The following is a 20337-nucleotide window of genomic DNA, read 5'->3' as shown; positions in this document are numbered from 1 at the left end:
AGTGTCTTCAGTCCCATCTGCTCTGCTGTGGTGGTCTCGAGCTCCCCTGTGGCAACCTGCTCTGCCAACTCCAGTCTGGCCACATACTCTGCCAACTCCGCCATGGCTCCCTGCACTGCTGGCAACGCCTTGGCTTTCTGAACTACCAGCTCCCCCTTGGTGTCTAGGCCCACTTCTGCCACACGGGCCTGGCGCTCCATCCCTCCCCCTGTTCCACCTCCGCTTCATCACTCTCCTGAACTCTTTTGTCAGTTTGTGGAGTGTCTGGAATCCACTGTGTTTTATGGACTTTTATTTTGATAATCCTTGTTTGGATTATTACCATTGGTTTCTTGTTTGGATTATCCTTGTGTTTCCATGTTCATGGAGAAAAGACTGCTTGCTAAAAGATCCTCACCTCTCCTTGTCCCTGCTACACCCATAACAGAACTGAGATGACTGCATCTATGTTTATTGTGTTCCTCTTTGTAATGTATGAGCATTTAGTTCATTCTGTGATGACATCAGAAGGCAACGCCCGCACACACACAGTGTACGCGTGTGAGTCACCTGTATGCAACCAGAGAATATGAGACATAAATAAAGTTTGAAAAGTGTTCTTACATCCACGTCTACTGGCATCCTTATAGACGGCTCTATAAATATGCATGTCAGAGTGATTACAACAGGGACTGACATTACACTCTTTTTAAATTAGTTTTAATGGAAGATCTATGTGTCCTGAAGGGACTGAAGTTTCACCATTTTGAAATGAAGGGATTTAATAAAAAGTACCTTATTATTATTATTATTATTATTATTATTAAAAGTAGTAGTAGTATTTTACTGATTGTCCAGCATCTCATTTGGCCACTCTGAAGCTCAGGAATGACACTGACATCAATAACAAAACGCAAAAGTGAAACTAATTTATTCCATATTTTATTGTCTTATATTTGCAGTGACAACACACATTTTGTTTTGACACTTTGTTAAAGGAGGGCCCAGCACCTGATCCGTGCTAGCTGACATCACCACATGCATGCTTGTGTTTCATTCTATGATGGCACCCCTACAAAAGATTTTTTTCCTCTTAATCCATGCTCTTTACACTCATTTATTCCAACTATATCAGCTTTACCAAAAAAAAAAAAAAAAAAAAAAAAAACAAACAAACAACTGAACAACACATGTTGACAGCGTTACAAATTTTATAAAAATAGAGATACAAGATAACACCCCCCTGTAAATAAATCTGTTTGACTACATGCAGACATGTGTGTGTGTGTGTGTGTGTGTGTATGTGTGTACCAATACAACCATGTGTACCTATGTACCAATATGTATTATATTGCTACCAAATGAATATCTGCCCGGTTTCTTTTTAGAAAAAGTATTTTATTTAAGTTAACTCGATGGTATGTTAAAATTATCACTACTGGCAAACTTGAACTTATGATCGAAAGCTATTCAATTTCAAGTAGGTGACCCAATTTAAGTGTTAATTCTAATAATGGCTTAAATTAAAACCTTAATTATTATTATTTATTTTTTTGTATGTGTGAGTGAGCTGATATTATCCTCCTCAAATGAGGATTTTGACCATGAACACAGAGGTGATGGTAGTGAAGGCCATGCTGACAGCAGAGAAGTGAAAGTGACCCAGAGCTGAGTTACACAGGTCAGTAGAACAGCATGTCTTCGTCATTTTGTATAGGCTTGAATTTGTGTTGGCCGGGAAATTCACCTGCTCAGTTTTATTGCATTGGGACACATCAAGACATCCTTTCATCTTGATATCCACTAAAGTAGCTGAAATTGAGATGCAAGAAAACACAGATTAAGCTTAAAAATATAGAACAGAAAAAATATATGCTAACATAAAAATGGTCTTCATATATAAATTCTAACAATAAATTATTCAGTTTTAGAATATTAAATCTTACAATTTAAGGAGATGCAAAAATAATAACTGTTTATTGAAAATGTATGTACTTAAAGTTTGGTTTCCTTTCAGTCGCTCGCGTTCGACCTAGTCTGACGTTATGACTGACTGGGATCACGCTTAGGGAGCCTGTCATCTTCGAGTATTGAAAAAACGAGCCAATGCACATTATCGTGCGTGAATTACATCACACGCTCCGCCCTGCAGTGCGGGTATAAATACGGAAGTGGATGCACGCTTCGGAGCCGATCAGATCATTCTGATGTCTCTGAAGAATGTTGTTTTCTACAACGAGCAAGTGTGTCAGTGTTCTTCTGGAAGACTCTTCCAGTGCTGGTGTGTGACAGCGAGTGCAGCGGTGATTGTGAGCTACGGAAGCACTCAACTGCTGTTTTAACAGCATTTCTTTGAGTGTTTTGTTGGCGGCCAGATGAGGGCGGAAGTAGTGAGTGATTCACTGTAAAATGTTGCCGCAGTTGTTCCCCTGTGTGCTCCGGCACTGGTGACAGGTCCCATTTCCTGAAAGAGCAACACGGTGTGTTTGCGTCTTTTTCAAGATACCATTCCATCCGTGCGTTTCTGGGTGCGGTAGGGCTCTGTCCCCCTCTGACGGTCACGATAGATGCATCCCGTGTTTGGGCTTACAACACGCTGAAGCAACTCTCGTGGATGATTCATGTTCTCATTGTGGGAATATGGTCATCTCGGTGTTGAGATCAGTACTTGCCTTCGTTAAACGCGAAGTCCCCACTCCTATGGGCTGGGTGATCTGAGGATTACGGTGAGGGGAAATCCACCCAGCAAGGCCCCGTTGATCCCTCCCTCCTCTCTCACACCACAGCCGGTGGAGCTCCCCGAGGAACGTGCTGGTCCCTCTGTAGTGGACCGACCCGCCGTTTCGTTCGGGCCCCTCCAGAGGACAGGATGTCCATCGCAGACCGTGAGCTCATGGGTAAGCTCCGCACTGCGACCGACCTTGCCCTCCGGGGAACGAAGGTTGCAGCTCATGCGATCATTCTGGCGATATCCACCTTAGTGGTCCAGGAGCGCCATCTCTGGCTCAACCTGGCGGATATGAGGGATGCGGACAAGGTTTGATTCCTGGACTCGCCCATTTCTCAGGTTGGGCTATTCGGTGATGCAGTAGAGAACTTTGCCCAACAGTTCTCAGCTGTCCAGAAGCAGACGAAGTCCATCCGGCACATTCTGCCCCGGCGGCCCGCTACTGCCTCCACCCGTCAGCCCGGGTCAGATACTCTGCCTGCTCATCGCCAAGGGCATCTGTCTGCCTCCGCCTCTGCTCCCGCTGAGTCATCGCAGCAGCCTCCACCCAGGTCTCAGCGTGGACCCGGTCGCAGATGGGGCGCCCCGCCTGCTCCAGGCGCTACCAAGCCAGGTGGTAAGCGCAAGTGCAAGCTCTTGGTTTAGTAGAGAGCTCTTGGAGATGGTCACCGATCCACTCCCTCCCCCCGGTGGAGGGCTGGGAGGATTCATTGTTTGTGTATGTGTCTGTTCCGCCGCTGGCTCCCTTAAAAGCAGAGCCAGCGGTACTTACATTTTCAAAGAAAGAGCAATTTCCTCTGTTCCTGGGTCCCTAGAGGGCCAGACTGATGGTGTGTGACTCTGTAAAACCTTGCAACCTTCAGCTACCTCTTGCATCGCCAGCCAGCAGTCGGGTGCGGTTCGAGGACCCGGTCTCGCACATTAAGAGTCACACTACACACTTAGACCCTGCTTCGGGCCACCTTCGGGCCTTCCGAGCTGGGACCCTATTTTTTGTCTAGAAGTCTGTGGTACCCTTGGTTCCCCTGCGTCGGCCAGTTGTAGCACTAGACGGTGCTCCTGACTGATCAGACTCGGCTTCACTAGCTGGTAATTGAGTGCGGTTCGAGGACCCGGTCACGCCTTCTCACGCACTCTCTGCCGCTACTTAGAGACAGGAATTAAACACTCAGACCCTGCTTCGGGCCACCTTCAGGCCTTCCGAGTTGGGTCCCTGTTCTCTAGTTCGCTGCCTCACTCCAAGTATGTCTGTGATACCTTTGGTTCCCCTATGTAGGTCCGTTGTAGCACTGGAAGGTGCTTCCAACCGATTCAGCCGATTCCTTTCTATCAGCAGACTCGGTTAGACGATTCAGTTCCTCCGGCACCTGCCCATGCTCAGCGCTATTTGTTACACTTCAGTGTTCCAAATTGTGTCTGTCATGTGTGCGGTCATCGCTTCCTACTGGCGAAGGATGTGATCGAGCCGTTCCTACAGCCGATATGAAGACAGGCTTCTAAAAATTGGCCGTTCTTCATTGCACTCAAACTATAGTGAGTTAGACCATCAGGGATCTATGTTCTTGATTTCGGGCCCTTTTCAAGCTTCCGTTCAAGTTACAAACACAGTAACGCATTCCTAATGCTCCATCCCCTTGAATGGTCTGCAGCGTTCGACCTGAAAGACGCGTACTTCAGATCTCTACCCTTCCGCAATGCAGGCCATCCTGTGATCTTGCGTTGAGGGGTCGAAGTCTCAGTACAAGTCCCTCCCTTCGAGTGTCAACTGGAGAAAAGTAACACGTCCATAGACTGAGGAGCTTATTTCCGGTTTGGAGGTGGACTTGGTTTACACGTTTCTCAACAGGAATGTGTCTGGTCGGTGCTTCATAGAAGTGAGAGAGGGTCCCACTGAAAAACCTTCAGAGGCTCCTGGGGCATATGGTAGATGCAGTCGCATATAAACCGGCTTCCTCCATATGATGACCGCTTAAGCACCGGCTTCATGACCAAGTCCCTAGGTGTGCAGCACCCTCCGTGTGTTAACAACATCTGGTCTGCTGCCAAACTCTCAGCAGTGTTCAGACCTTTTGTTTCTCCAGACTAAACGCTCCTAGAACAAGTGTCTACTAAACACCAGCTCAGGGGCCACGTATAACGGGCATGCAGTAAACAGATTTGGGCGAACCTCCCACTGCATTGGCATTCATTGCCTCGAGTTGTTAGCAGTTCCCTTGCTTGATGATACTGCTCAGCAAGTTTGCACTGCCCAGTACAGCGACCCCTGTGTTCGGCTGGAGCCACCTCAGTGACATTCCATATGTTGTACTGCCCGCTAATTTCTCTCAGTCCATATGTGTATTCTCCACGTTACCTCCCTTCGGGCAGGATGTGGCTTCCGCAGCGTTTGCCTTCCAACGAAAGGTAATGCTTTCCCAGTGGTCCTGTGGAACAGCAGTGACTTTCCTGGCCTAAGCCATGTTCTATGTCCGCCTCAATATGCGGGAGGATCAAGAGGCTTTTGTCTAGGCACTAGAAGGTGGCAGCAATTGTGGCGTTTTAGTTGGGACCCCAATCAGTCGTAACGTACGGCTACGTCGAACATGAGTGACTGAAAGGGAATGTCTCGGTTACGTATGTAACCCTCGTTCCCTGAAGGAGGGAATGGAGACGTAGTCCCGTAGCCACTATTGCTGTACCCCCGCTGACCCGGGTTCCGCTCGGCTCCTCAGCGAAAAACAACCGGTGCGTGCATCCACTTCTGTATTTATACCCGCGCTGCGGGGCGGAACGTGTGATGCAATTCACGCACGCCAATGTCCATTGGCTCGTTTTTACAATACTCAAAGATGACAGGCTCCCTAAGCGTGACTACGTCCCCTTTCATACGTAACCGAGACGTTTCTCATAACTTATGACCTAATTGGGAAAAGGGTGTTCAATGGTTTTTGCACAGCATAAACTTACCAGCTGTCCCTAATCCACTGAAGCACTGCTGACCAGCATCACATGTCGTTTTGGTTGTGAAGCAAAGACTCCAGAGACCAACTTTACAGTCATAACACTGCAGGGCCTGACCTGAGAGAGAACAGATTCACAAAAAAATAATAATAATTAAGCTGTTAGTTACATGGTACCCCTCATGGAATTTATTAAAATCTTTTTTTAAAAGCATAGAAGTTTCTCTAGCATAAAAAGTAATAAACAGTTTTCTAAATGTCCTGTTTTACTGGAAAGGTATAAGGTAAGAGTGTTGTAGCACCATTTTGCAGATTTGTTTTTCGCACTGATCTAAAAAGCAACATAAGTAAAATTGTCAACATTTCTCAACCCTTTCTCCTCTAATTGTGTGCTCTAGATCAGATGTTCTGGGTTCTGGTGAGGGTGCGAGTCATGTGAAGCACCTGAAGAATTCACATAACAAGAAGAAATGCTTGAAAATTACTATAAAACCCTGCTGTTCTGGTCTGGTTTCTTTAAAATACACATCTGTGTTAAATTATGTCATTCACGGCAACAGGGGGATGAAGAATTGCATGCACATAAACTTAAACATGCAATTGAAACACAAAGAGTTCATCTACAACAATAGTTTACCCATATATATATATATATATATATATATATATATATATATATATATATATACTTATTCTAATTGTCTCCTTTTGTAACCCATGGATTGAGTGAGTAAATGTTGACAGAAATTGTATTTTTTTAATGAGATAACATTTTAAGGTTATATACTTTAATATCTAATTAATAGCCTTTGTATTAAACACACACACACACACACACACAGAGAGAGAGAGAGAGAGAGAGAGAGAGAGAGAGAGAGAGAGAGAGAGAGAGAGAGAGAAACTAAATATGAAAAGAAAGAAAAGAAAATCTACACAGGCTGGTTTCGGTCACACCCTGGGTGGAAGTTAAAACCTTTCGGGGAAGTCTCCCCTCCTATCTACCACACCCACCCACCCACGTTTATCTTCATGTCTATGAGGGACCTAAACCTAACAAAAATGTACAAAAACAATACTATATTTATGAATAATGTTTACCTTTAATTTTTTTTAATCTGATTTTAAAGCTAAATTCCGAATAATTTTGTATCCAAACAATAGCTTATTAATAACCCCCATCCATTCACACTTTCTCAAGCTTACAAAATGAGTAGATACATATATCATATAGTGAATGATCCATGTTATATTTGAAATAGTTATTTTTAAGTTCTAATGCAGTCACAGTTCACTAACAGGGGTTTGAAACATTCACCAATTAAACAAAACCATTCAAGTAAATAAAATAAACAAGGTGAAGAGGCGTTTATTTTCTAGCCATTAAACACCCTCAACCACCAATTTGTTACACAATGAGTTACTACAAACAGAGAAAAATATGCACATATATGATTTCTCCAAGATTCAGGTGTGCTTCAGATTTTTTTTTTTTTTTTTTTTAGATCTGGGCAAGCATAGACCTGATTGTGACATGTCAGATAATTACTGAGTTCTTCCCTCTTTTCTGTGAAATGTCTCTCTTTTCTTAAATCCCGGTTAAACCTGTTTTCCAGGCACATGATAATTTGATCTTCTTTAGAGCAGATTGTCTCACTGACAGTGGTGGGTGGAGGTTACAGAGAATATGTATTTGATACCGAATGTTGTTTGATACTGTGCAAAATCAAATAGCCACTTGGTTACCAATAGTTGCTGAGACAATGTTGTCTCCTAAAGAATCCAAGTTTAAATATGGAAAATAAAAGCCATGGAAAATATGTTGGTGGTGAGATTTAAAGTTGCTTCAAATGGTTTCCACAATTACTCAGAGTTGTGTAATGGTGTAAAACGTTGCCTGGTTTGTCTGTAACAAATGCAGGCTAAAGATCGGGACTGATCCTCAACAAAACAGTATCCATACCGACGTGATGACTCCGATCTTCAATCAGATGGAACTGGATAATATTCTGATTGTTCCAATCCAATCTGACTGCTGACCTATAATGCTGCCTGAATCATAATCATACACTGTTCATTCGTTGACCAGAGGAGAACTGGCCCACAGACTGAGCCTAGTTTCTCCCAAGGTTTTTTTTCTCCATTCTGCCACCTGATGGAGTTTTGGTTCCTTGCCACAGTTGCCTTTTTTCACCTTTGTTGCTATAGGCTTTTGGCTTGCTTGGTTGGGGACATAAAATGTAACATTTAATTTAATATTCAAAAATAATATTGATCTCTCTACATTGACACCATTTTATGAGAACTGAACTGAGCTGGACGATGACATCACGTTTTTCTCCAGAATGGCTAGATATACAAATTAACTAAATTAATTACTTTTTTACAACAAAAATGAAACATCACTGAACTTACTAAAGCTGGACTGTGATGCTATTTTCTTCTGGAAACAAACTTTTTTTGCATTATTTTCCTGTTATCTCTGTAAAAGCTGCTTTGAAACAATCTGTATTGTAAAAAGCGCCATATAAATAAATGTGACTTGACTTGGCTAAAGGACAGGTAAACAATTGCAACAGAGTGGCTCTGGAAAATTCTCTTTGGAAATTCTGTTTACTGTTTATTCTGTTTTTCAACAGTGGTCTGCTATATTTCACAAAGGAAGCCCATTTGTGCGGTCGTTGGCATTATATGAGAAGGACATTCTGAATATAAGCCTACTGTAAAATTAGCTGGCTTAAAAATGCAGATTGATCAGTGCAGAGTTATTCCAGATGCTTCCCGATGCTATTCGTATTGGAATTGTGTAATCACAGATTATGAACAGATGTTTTCAGAGGTGGACAAAGTAAACAACTTCCTTACTTGAGTGAAAGTAGATACGGGTCAAATATTACTCTGTTACAAGTAAAAGTTGTAAAGACTGTTTTTTACTTAAGTAAAAATACAGAAGTACTTGTTTTTAAAAGTACTTAAGTATCAAAAGTAAATGTCAACGGACGGTTGCCACCGCCGAAGTCCATTAATAGCCTACCTGACAATGGACACCTCGAAGGGCATTAACCCGCTTATACCATGGTCACTTGCCAAATAACACATTTTTAAAACATTAGTTTATATTTTAATTAGTTTTACAATCGAAATCTAAAGTTTTTACAAACAATAACTTGGTTTCCCTGGTTACGCCTGACGGTTTATTTAGCAACCGGAGATATTTATACCCTGCAGCTAATCAGAATCGAGTATTCACCCAGACCATGGTATAAACTAAATAATCTGTCATAGTCATACTATACTGTAGCTCACATTATTGGGGTCGCTTGCAAGTCACAGCAGCACGAATTACGTGACCAGCAACATATTTCTGCTTCAAATATTGTGCATAGTTAACAGTGAGTGGTGGTTTCAGACATTATTTTATTAAAATGCATTTGTCAGTGCCGCACTCGTACTGACTCTTATTCTGCCTGACAGAAAGAAAAGCTCGTAATTTACTGAAGGCGGAGCGTTTTGACCAATCAGATGAAAGGGGCGTTTCAGCGCCGCCCACGTGTGCAAATTAAATATCGAACTGTACTACATCAAAAAATCACAACTTGTAAAGGACTATAATAAAGGGGGGTTAAAAACAATTGATTTTGAATCTATGGTTGGAGTTTTTAGAGTTAACTGGGTAAAAGTCTTTTTAGATAAACCTGATTCTCTATGGTATCATATTCCCAAATATATTTTTGATAAAGTGGGAGGCTTAGAGTTTCTTTTAAAGTGCGATTTCGAGGTATCCAAATTGCCAGTAAAACTGTCTGAATATCATAAACAAGTTCTTCATTACTGGAAGATGGTATTTACTCATAATTTTACACCACATGGCTCCACCTTGTGGAACAACAGAGTGATAACAATAAGTAGAAAAACACTTTTTTTCAGAAATTGGTTTGAAAAGTGAATCATTTTCATCACAGATATATTAGATGAACAAGGTAATTTTCTTAGGTTTACGGATTTTAAAACAAAATTGAATATAGAAAGTTTAATAAGGGATTATAATAAGGTATGTAAAGCAATACCTATAGCCCTATTAAATATGATACAAAACTATTTACATTATTCCAAAAGTCAAATAAATTTGCCTAAACTGCAACTAAACCAAATTCCCCTAAATAACGAAAAATGTAACAATAATTGTATTAGCAAAATATTCAAATGTAAACTATTTCATGATTTTGACCAAAATATAAAAATAAGGCATTATGATGACAAAATAACAAATAAATACATCAAATTCATGAAATGGCCTATACCTCCTAAAATCAAAGAAATGCAATTCAAAATTATAAATGGATATTATCCAGCAGCAGCAATGCTTAAAAAGAGATTTGGTTTTGAAGTGGAGCCATGTGTGTTCTGTTCCCAGGAAGATGAAACTATTGAACATTTGTTTTTCTCTTGTCCGGTGATAAAAAGATTCTGGCAAGATGTCATGAATTGGCTGGAAACAAAAATGGAGAGAATTACACAATTAAAGTTAGAGCAAATTCTTTTTGGTAATGAAAACCTTCCGAAGGAACTTTTTAGAATTTACAATATCATAACAATTATGGGTAAATATCATATTCATAAATGTAAATGGCAAAACAAAAATCCATCCCTAATGGTGTTTAAAATTGAACTGAGGGAATACTTGACTTCTTTGAAACTTCTGAAAGACTCCAGTGATAACATTTACTCTCTATGTGAAGATGTCTCAAAATATTTGTTATTATAATTTGTAAAGCTTCCATGTAACTTTATTTTAAGAATATATGAAGACTGAGGACAATATATGTATGTGAACAACTTTGACATGCCTTATGGACTGAAGTGCCTTTGCTTAATTTATTTTATTTTACATTTATTTGTATTTATTTTCTTTATCGAAATTTGTTCTATTTAACTGTGTTGAACTATGTTCTGCACATAAGTCTCCCAACGAGAGATTTTGTAAATTGTGTTAACCAATTTGTTATAAACCGATTTATAAACCACAAACGAAAAATGAAAAATCGAGCTAAACTAAAAAACGAATAAACGAGCTGGTTTTCATTTCTCATTATTCCATTCCAAACAGGAAATGTAATTATCAAAAAGTACACGGACCTTATACTGTACAAACTCATGAGCTATAAAGAGAAATAAGCATGGCTTTACACGGACCCATACAGGTGTCGTACATGCGCGAGTCTGTTGTTTGATGCGCAAACAAACCTCTCGCTCTTGGCTCACTGATCGCTATAACATCGTATTTCTGCATAAATACAGTTCAATATATTCACGTAGTTGTCGAAATTAATGTGAAGTTTGTGAGGATCAGTTGTGTTTATTCTGCAGCCTACACATGGGCATCAGGACACGATAGACAAACATAGACACGATTGTTTGTTCTGACACAGGAACTGTTCGCTGATTACATCGATCCGCCTCCAGATCGCTGAGTTTCCACACAAATTGTTTTTATTTTTCATTCATATTTTGGTGTGTTTAATAATTCTGAATGGATCCGTATGCAGTCATTTGGCATCTCCCTGTGGTCTTGCTTGGAATGACAGTTGACTTGTGCTTCATTTAAGTTGTAAAGAATGTCTTTGGTGACATTTTTGCAAAGCATGTTTGCAAAAAAAAGAACACTGAAGGTTTAAATCTATCTTAAATTAATTTTGTTTGAAAAATAATAACATGGAGTTGAAAAGTAATAACAATAGAATACAAATGTTTTTATGAATAAAAAAGGGTTGGGGCTGATTTGCTGTTTGCAGTATTGATTTGGAAATGAGGGGGGCCTTGGAGTAAAAAAGGTTGAGAACCACTCTGCTACAGTATATAGTTAATTTGCTGAATATATAATTACATCTTTATGATAGTATATGTTTATTAATAATCAATGAAACAAATTATTATGGAATAAAATAAATGTTCTACTCCTTGGTGATTGAATTAGAAAAGTGACCCAAACATTTACTTGGTAATTATAAAATTACTAAGTAGACTATATTATTATTAAAAAGTCTTCTTCATGATGACTGGGCTGGAAAATAAGAGGAATGAGCAAAAAACAAAAAAACAAACAGCATCAATTTGTGAATTGAGAAGCACCGCTATCTCACAATGAATTCGTAAAGACAACAAGGTTTTTTTTGTTGTTGTTGTTGTTGTTGTTGCTTATTCCTCTTATTTTCCAGCCCAGTCATCACGAAGAAGCCTTTTTAAATAATAATATAGTTAGTCTACTTAGTAACTTTATAATTACCTCACTCGTACGAATTCGTACAATTTGTCTAAACCCCAGTGATGGGTAGGTTTTAGGGGCGGGGTCAGGGGTAGGTCATTTGTATGAATTCATAAGAATTGTGCAACTCGTAAAATATGTACGATTTAGCAAAAGTCGTACGAATTCATACGAGTGAGATCGTATGAATTCGTACGAATTAGTCACATCGTAAAATTCGTACGAATTGCCGTGAGATGGGGTTGGAAGCACCCATAGTATAGTAATTCAATCTAAAAGTTAAAATTATATTATTGTGAATGCATGTTGTGACATCATATTAATTGAAAAACTCCATGGAGCATTTGTGCTTTTGAAAATTCAGTTGTCACTGTAGGATTGCACTGGCAATAATAAAAATAACACTTCTTAGAATACAGGATACCAAAACATGTAGAACAGAACAACCAATATAATCAAGATAAGAACAAACCATGAACTGAGCAAACTCAGGGTTTAAATAAATAAAGTCAGGCTAATCAACAAAATTGAGAACAGGTGCAAATGAACTAAACAAGCGCAAAACCCACCCAAAACAGACATTAAACCCAGCTTACCTGTGACAGTATTAAGCTGGTCATGCGATATCAACATGTCACCCCTTAATGTGTCAAACAATTTATTGAGGAATTTGAGACACAAATTACTGGGTGCACCTGCAGCTACAAAAATGTACTATTTTTATAAATAAACTATTTTTCATAAACATAAATACTGATAGTTTAGAAAAGAATGTAATGTAATATAAATAACACACTTTAATAGCTTCAAAGTAATTTGTGTTATTGGCTTGGAGTGTAGATAATCGTTATTTCTAAAAGCTAACTTGATTGTAATTTTAAGTTATTTAATAGAATAATATGTTAATGATATACATATTATTACTTTAAATTTTAAATATACTTAAAAGTTTTTTTTGACAAGATGTAATTTCTAAAATATGTTATTTTTAACCCATATTCTCAGGTTGTGCTACAAATATCCCTCAGTTTGTCTGTATGATCTGTACATTTTCCATCATATTCTAATTTTATCCATCATGAAAATAATGCATCGCTTGGTATGTTAATGTGACAATATAACAAATGACGTATTTCTCCCCAAATCCTTGTTCCCATTTTGTAATATTGATCTGCCTGCTTTGACAACATTGTATGAGAACTGAACTGAGCATCAAAATGATCCTCGTCCACACAGATCCGCGTAAACGACTAAAATGCTGTATTATGCATTCAAGACAAGTAGTTGGCATTGTCACTTTGTAAAGAAAGACTACTCGCCTGTGCACAAATGCATTCAAACACGCATGCCTACAGACCAGTGGTTCTCAAACCTGTCCTGGAGCACCACCAGCCCTGCACATTTTGTATGTAAACAATGTTTGATAGCAACAGCTTTTCTCTGCCCAAGTCATGCAATAAATCTGACATATGCAACCAGTTAACAGATCAAATATTCACATATCCTTGTGATCTCTCAGATGAAGGTTAATTTGTAAGTAACCATCAGTTTAATGTTTAACAGTTTGCGATTTACACATAATTGTATTCTTATTTAGTTACTTGGTGTTTGGTAATGAAGGACCTCATTTTTGAATTAGCAACACTGACTCAATGGGCCCTATACACCCGGCGCAATGTGCAAATGTTTTTTGCTAGTTTCAGCCTGACGCAGTTATCATTTTCACGTCCTGTGCCACATTGTTTAAATAGTAAATGCATTTGCGCCCATTTGTGCGCCCATGGGTTTGCTGGTCTGAAACAGTTTGCGAATGACACATAATTGTATCCTTGGATCATGCTGGTCTGAAACCGAGGTGTGTTCAGGCACATTGTTGGTGCATTTCTATTTTGAGGCAACTAAAATAGACTGCGCCATTGACCAACAAAAACCTGGTCTAAAGTCAATAGGGGCTGTCGCACCAGAGGAACCTTTTCTAAACCTGTCCTAAACCAGGACAACATGAACTACCAGTGACGTTAATATATGCTGATTGGCCGAACGCACGCGAAACACCAGCACCCGCCATTTTTAAAAAAGCTGTGTAAACACACAGATTACAGCCTATATATTTACCTCACACACTAACTCTATGAACATGGAAAACAGTGATAGATGGGCCTCTTAACCTTTACGCTGAGGAGAAAATCCAACGCAACTTTGAGGGGACCAAGCAGAACATGATTATGTATTTCTGCTCAACTACACGCCCTAAGTGCACTTGCGCCGTGCGCTTTAGACCATGTGCTTATATCGTTAAAATAGGGCCCATAGACAAACAAGTCATTCATAAGAGGACAACTGATGGCACCTGTATTCATAGCAAATAGTTTCTAACTAATTAATCATTTGATTGTTAATCATAAATATAATAATATATTATGTGTCGGCAGTCATTCATGCTTTATTATTATTATTATTTTCGTGCACAACCGATGAACTTAACATAGGCTGAAAGTAGCAAGCTAACGTTAACTGTGAGGCTGCTGCTCGGTAAAATAGTTTTCAAGAAAACATTTAAGTTGGAAAACTATTTAGCCTAAGCTACTAAAAAGAACACCAACATTTAACATGAACTATTAAAAATAATAACAATTCATGTAAAAAATGTATGGAAAGCTGGCAACCAGCACGTTTCTTACCTTGACCCCCTTCTTCCATATGGATCAATATCCTGTTCTCATTTCAACAGGTCTGGGCAAACTACTGAGTAGGCACCAATCAGAGGCCACATTTTTATGATGTCATCATGTAGACTTCTTACAAAGTATTTTACGGTATTTTAAAACTACAAAATACAAAACACTAAAGTATTTTGATACAAAATATGAAGCCATTTTCATCAACCCTATCAAATACAAATGACAAAATACTATTTTATATTTGAAATACGTATTTGAAATACATGTATAATAAATACTGCCCATCTCTATAGTTATATTTAATATATCTGTTATATTAACACTCATCTGAGCTTTTGGAGTTATTTGTGGTCTGCTGCAGGTAATTTGTTAATACTTTTATACTGTTCAGTTTTGATGTTTAATGGTTGAGGAGAATAATCACCTCATTGTACCCAATTCTGATTTCTAGAATTGGGTACAAAAAATATCTTCTCTATTTACCTCACTGTTAAAAGTAAAGGTTCTTTATTGGCATCTATGGTTCTATGAAGAACCTTTAATAATATCCATGGAATTTTTCCAGTGCACAAACTTTTTTTTAGAGGAAAAAAGTTATTCAGATTATTAATGATCTTCACACAAAGAAAAAAAAATATATTTTTAGAACTGTTCTTTGATGAACCCAAAATGGTTCTTCAATGGCATTGCTATGAAATCAGATTTATTGTTGCCACATTCCGAGTTCTTTTCAATCACACTTCAGTCTAGAAAATGAGTATAGGCACCAAAATCAAAACAATAAAGTGAGATTAATCTAACATGATCCAAGTTTTAAAAGCTATACAGAAACAATGTGCTCTTTTCTATATTCTCTCTGTAAAACATAAATGAACTTCCACTCTATACAAAATAATAACAGAGATATGACAGATCTTTGATCTGATTCAGAACAGTGGTCCAAAGCAAACACCCAAACTGACAAGTTCTGACAAGTTTGGGTGTAAACTGGCCTCTCTGCCTCAAACTAACCTGTCTCTTTCTCTCCCTCAAAAACAAGCACACATCGACAAATGGGCAAGAACAGGCTAAACCAGACTTTACAATACTTACAATACAATACTACAATACAAAGCTATTACAGAACATAAAAAGTTCTAAAATTCCTAAATTCTAAAAGTATTTATTTTTTGGAAGCTTGGTGTAGACTAAAATCACTGAAAGCAATATTAGGCTATAGGCTACTCATAAGACTGACTCATAAACCACAGGCTTCTAAATTTATTATGTTCGTGACTCACGGATTCCCATATTCCACAATCTGAATTGAAGTGGAATGAAAGTAGCCTAGCTCATTCATCACTAAAATAAAACAACCATAAATAACCTATCAAATAATCTACTGCGATTATATAGTTGCTATTAGAAGCCATTAACAACGTGAAAAACAAACAAACAAAAAACTAAAAAAACCCTTACCCATAGCGAAATACAGAACGACTGCAAAGAAGCCACAAGTGAGTTTGTTCATGTTTCTTGCTGTAGCTGAGTTCAAGTAGAAGAAGACCATTAAACTCTAGTCACACTGATGTGAACAGCAGAGATCCGCTATATTTATAGATCCACACCCATGGCACCGCCCGTACTGAACAGTTTTGCAGCAACCTGTATCAAGGGCGCGGTGTACAATACATTATTTTGTTGTAAAAAAAACCTCCCAAACATTCCATTTTAGTTGCGTGAATGTCGAAAGCAGCAACGTTACTTTTCTATCAGCTTTGTTAAACACTTTACATCGAGTGACGATTAATTGGTGTTTTTTTGCATGGATTGCATTAGGCAGCCGCTGCTCGTCTCTTAAGGCAGGTGATGTAGTGGGTTTCCGTCCTTTATCTTGGCCAATCATTCAGGAATTTGCCGCTGGCTCTTAGATAGTGGTAAAACACGAGATAATATTTTGGATATCAAATGGGCAACCTTTGGCCTTATTAATCTACTTGTTACAGAGCAAATAAATTTGGCTAAGGGCAAAGTTAAGCTTCCTAATTTTAAGTTTATTTAAAAGGGGTCGTGAAATTGTTTTATTGTTTTATGTTAATATGATTTTTACATCAAAAAGTGTCATAATTTAGAAATAAAAGGGTTTTCCTACCCTGATTTTCACCATCTGATTTGAACAAGTATTAGGTCTCTGCAGGACAGTAATAAGAGTTGCCAGATCAGTGAGTGCCATTAACAGAGGGGCGTTTTTAACCGCTTTACCTGATTTCCCCATGTCACAGTGAGGGTAGGGTTTAGGGGTGTGGTCGGATGAAGGGCATCATTTTAATTGCATGATTTATAAACACCCACCAGTTTGAAAACACCCACAAATTTAGAAACGGCCACTTTTGTTCCGCAGAGACCCACCCTTCATCCAAATGACTGTAAACCCAGATTTTGTTTCTAATTAAACTTACGAGTGATCATTACTTATTATTTTATGTTTAGTAAAAACCTGCTATCATTACTAAACAACATTAGTTGTTTATTTTATGTTTAGTAAAAACCTGCTATCATTACTAAACAACATTAGTTGTTTGTACTATTTAACTGAAAGATTCATTGCACTAATCAGGTTTAGCAGAGATAACTTGGTATGTTTAGTTTCATAAGGAAGGGGAGGGGCCAAATCAAAAACCTGCCTGGTCACGTGAAAAGACCCGCGTCTAACGTGCGTCCAAGGGGCTCTACACCTGGCGGGACGAGTATTGAGAATTGTATTGAGTATTGAGAAGCAGATGGTATTGAGAATTAACAGAGGTTTAGATGTTGATGAATTATTGTTTAATTTGTAGTCACCATAATGGTGATAAGTGTTGGCTTTAGTTGGGCTCCTGCCCTTGACAATTGAACATTAGTCTTTTTCTGGCTGCTTTACCTGTGTGTTTAAAAGGCACAATTATTATAGCAAAAAAGCCAAGAGTATAGTGATCCAGTGACTATGACTGCATATTGATGTAGTCATCTATAAAGTTTATAAGTCAGCACCTCATTTCATCTGTTTAATCTCTTATTGTCTGGGTCTTTCCATAATGATTGATATGAATATTAATACCACTCAACATGTTTAGTTTCAGCTTGTGTAAAAAGTTAGGATTCCATGTTAATACCACTCAACATGTTTAGTTTCAGCTTGTGTAAAAAGTTAGGGTTCCATGTTAATACAACTCTATCACGACAGAAGGCGAGGAAGCAAGCGCGAGTGTAATCAAACAGCTCTTTATTATAAATTGTAAAGTTCGTAAAACTTGAGTCAGGTGATGATGTGTGGCGCAGGGACCTCGATGGCCAAACACAGAAAGCAGGTGGTGAGTGGTGAAGTGCGCTGATGAAGATGGTGAATCCAGACGAGGAATGAAGAACAATGGAGACATTGCTCTGGGGATGAAACCCTGAGGACAGACTGACAGTCGCCCCCAATTGTTTACAAAATTCTTGCCAAAATTTGGACACAAATTGGGGTCCTCTGTCGGAAACCACGTCTGTCGGGAGGCCATGTAAGCGAAAGACGTGATTAACGACGGTCAATGCTGTCTCCTTGGCTGAGGGTAATTTGGGCAAGGGAATGAAATGTGCCGCCTTCGAGAACCGGTCCACCAAGGTCAAAACTACCGTGTTACCCTGGGAGGGTGGGAGGGCGGTGCCAAAATCTAGCGAAATGTGGGACCAGGGTCTCGAAGGGACAGGCAGCGGTTGAAGTAACCCATCTGGGGATCGATTGGAAGTCTTACCAGTGGCACAAACTGAGCAAGCCAAAACAAAACTGTGAACATCACGAGCCATGAGTGGCCACCAGAATCGTTGCTTGACCAAAAACTTGGTACGACTAACTCCTGGATGACAAGCCACGTTGGAACAATGCCCCCACTGAATAACGTCGGACCGTAATCCCTCCGGTACAATTCGACCTCCCATACGAGTGTGGAGACAAATAGATTCTCGGGTAAAATGCACTCGGGAGTAGACAGGCGTTCGGAACGGTCAAAAATGTGCGATAAAGAATCGGGTTTGATGTTTTTAGAACCCGGGCGGTACGAGAGTGTAAAATCAAAACGTCCGGAAAAAAAGTGCCCACCGAGCCTGCCTGGAGTTCAATCTTTTGGCGGTTTTAATGTATTCCAGATTCTTGTGGTCTGTCCAGACGATAAAAGGTACCCCCGTCCCTTCTAACCAGTGGTGCCATTCCTCCAACACTAACTTAACTGCCAACAATTCTCTGTTACCAATGTCATAATTGCGTTCGGCAGGGGACAAACGATGAGACAAAAATGCGCACGGATGCATTCTGTCGTCTGTGGGAGAACACTGGGAAATCACTGCACCTACCCCCACCTCTGACGCGTCGACCTCCACCACAAACTGACGTGATGTATCAGGGGCAATGAGGATGGGGGCTGAAACAAAGCGGCCTTTCAGTTTGGTAAACGCAGCCTCGGCTGCGTCTGACCACCTGAACGTAGTTCTGGGGGAGGTCAAGGCAGTCAGAGGTGAGGCTAGTTGGCTGAAGTTGCGAATAAACCGCTGGTAGAAATTGGCGAACCCCAGAAACCTCTGTAGGGCCTTACGGGAATCTGGACTTGGCCATTCCACCACAGCCTTAATCTTCTCAGGATCCATGCGTATTCCCTCAGTCGACACAATGTACCCTAGGAAAGGAACAGACTGTGCATGAAACGAACATTTCTCCGCCTTGACAAAAAGCCCATTCTCTAGCAACCTCTGAAGCACTCGTCAGACGTGCTGCACGTGTTCCTGGAGAGAAGATGAAAAAATCAATATGTCATCCAGGTAGACATATATGAACTGGTCGACCATATCTCGCAGCACGTCGTTAACGAGTGCCTGGAAGACTGCTGGGGAGTTGGACAAACCGAAAGACATGACCAAGTATTCAAAGTGCCCCCTGGGGGTGTTAAAAGCAGTCTTCCACTCATCCCCCTTCCTGATGCGGACCAAATGATAAGCATTACACAAGTCCAATTTAGTGAAGATAGACGCTCCCTGCAACCTCTCGAAGGCTGAAGACATCAACGGCAAAGGATACGTATTCTTTACCGTGATGCTGTTCAGCCCTCAGTAATCAATACAAGGTCGCAGAGAACCATCCTTCTTCCCCACAAAAAAGAACCCCGCCCCCGCTGGAGAAGAGAAAGGGCGGATGAACTTCGTTGCTAGAGAATCAGAAATATATTTCTCCATAGCCTCCCTTTCTGGAGCAGAAAGCGAATATAACTTGCCTTTAGGCGGAGACTTACCTGGCAGTAAATCTATAGCACAGTCATAGGGACGATGCGGAGGAAGAGAAGCAGCCCAAGACTTACTGAGCACCTCCTTCAGGTCATGGTACTCCGCACGCACGTTAGACAAATCCACTGCCTCCTCCTGAAACACAGAAACAGAAACAGACGGACAGGCAGACACTAGACAGGACTCCTGACACTTATTGCTCCACGCCACAATAGACCTCTGGAGCCAGTCCACTTTGGGGTTATGCCGGTCCAGTGGTGAATGAAATGGTGGGGAGTTCTTGACCGTTGAGGGCGTGGATGGAAATCCTGTGGGTGAGTGGTTTGATAGGGACTTGGAACCTGTGCACGAAAGTGTAGTCCATGAAATTACCCTCAGCCCCTGAGTCCAGTAGTGCTTGACAGTCGTGTGAATGTGTTGACCATCTCAGTCTTACCGGGAGGAGTGTAGATGTAGACGAGAGCTTCTCGGCGGAGATCCCAC

General features: G+C 40.0%; 1 protein-coding gene across 1 annotated transcript; it reads right to left on the bottom strand.

Annotated features, from left to right (window-relative positions):
* Nucleotides 1-885: 885 nt before the first annotated feature.
* Nucleotides 886-16808, bottom strand: LOC311093169 (sperm acrosome membrane-associated protein 4-like). Its single transcript, XM_084130346.1, has 3 exons — nt 16045-16808; nt 5654-5764; nt 886-1791 (listed from the first exon to the last, which is right to left on the bottom strand). The coding sequence occupies exons 1-3, from the start codon at nt 16133-16135 to the stop codon at nt 1565-1567; spliced, it is 429 nt and encodes a 142-aa protein (XP_083986472.1). The 5' UTR covers nt 16136-16808; the 3' UTR covers nt 886-1564.
* Between the last annotated feature and the right edge of the window lie 3529 nt (nt 16809-20337).

This window comes from Abramis brama (genome assembly GCF_963993115.1).
Source record: "Abramis brama genome assembly, chromosome: 12".
Taxonomy (NCBI): domain Eukaryota; kingdom Metazoa; phylum Chordata; class Actinopteri; order Cypriniformes; family Leuciscidae; genus Abramis; species Abramis brama.
The sequence above is the reverse complement of the archived record's forward strand: the minus strand, read 5'-3'. Positions and strand labels throughout refer to the sequence as shown.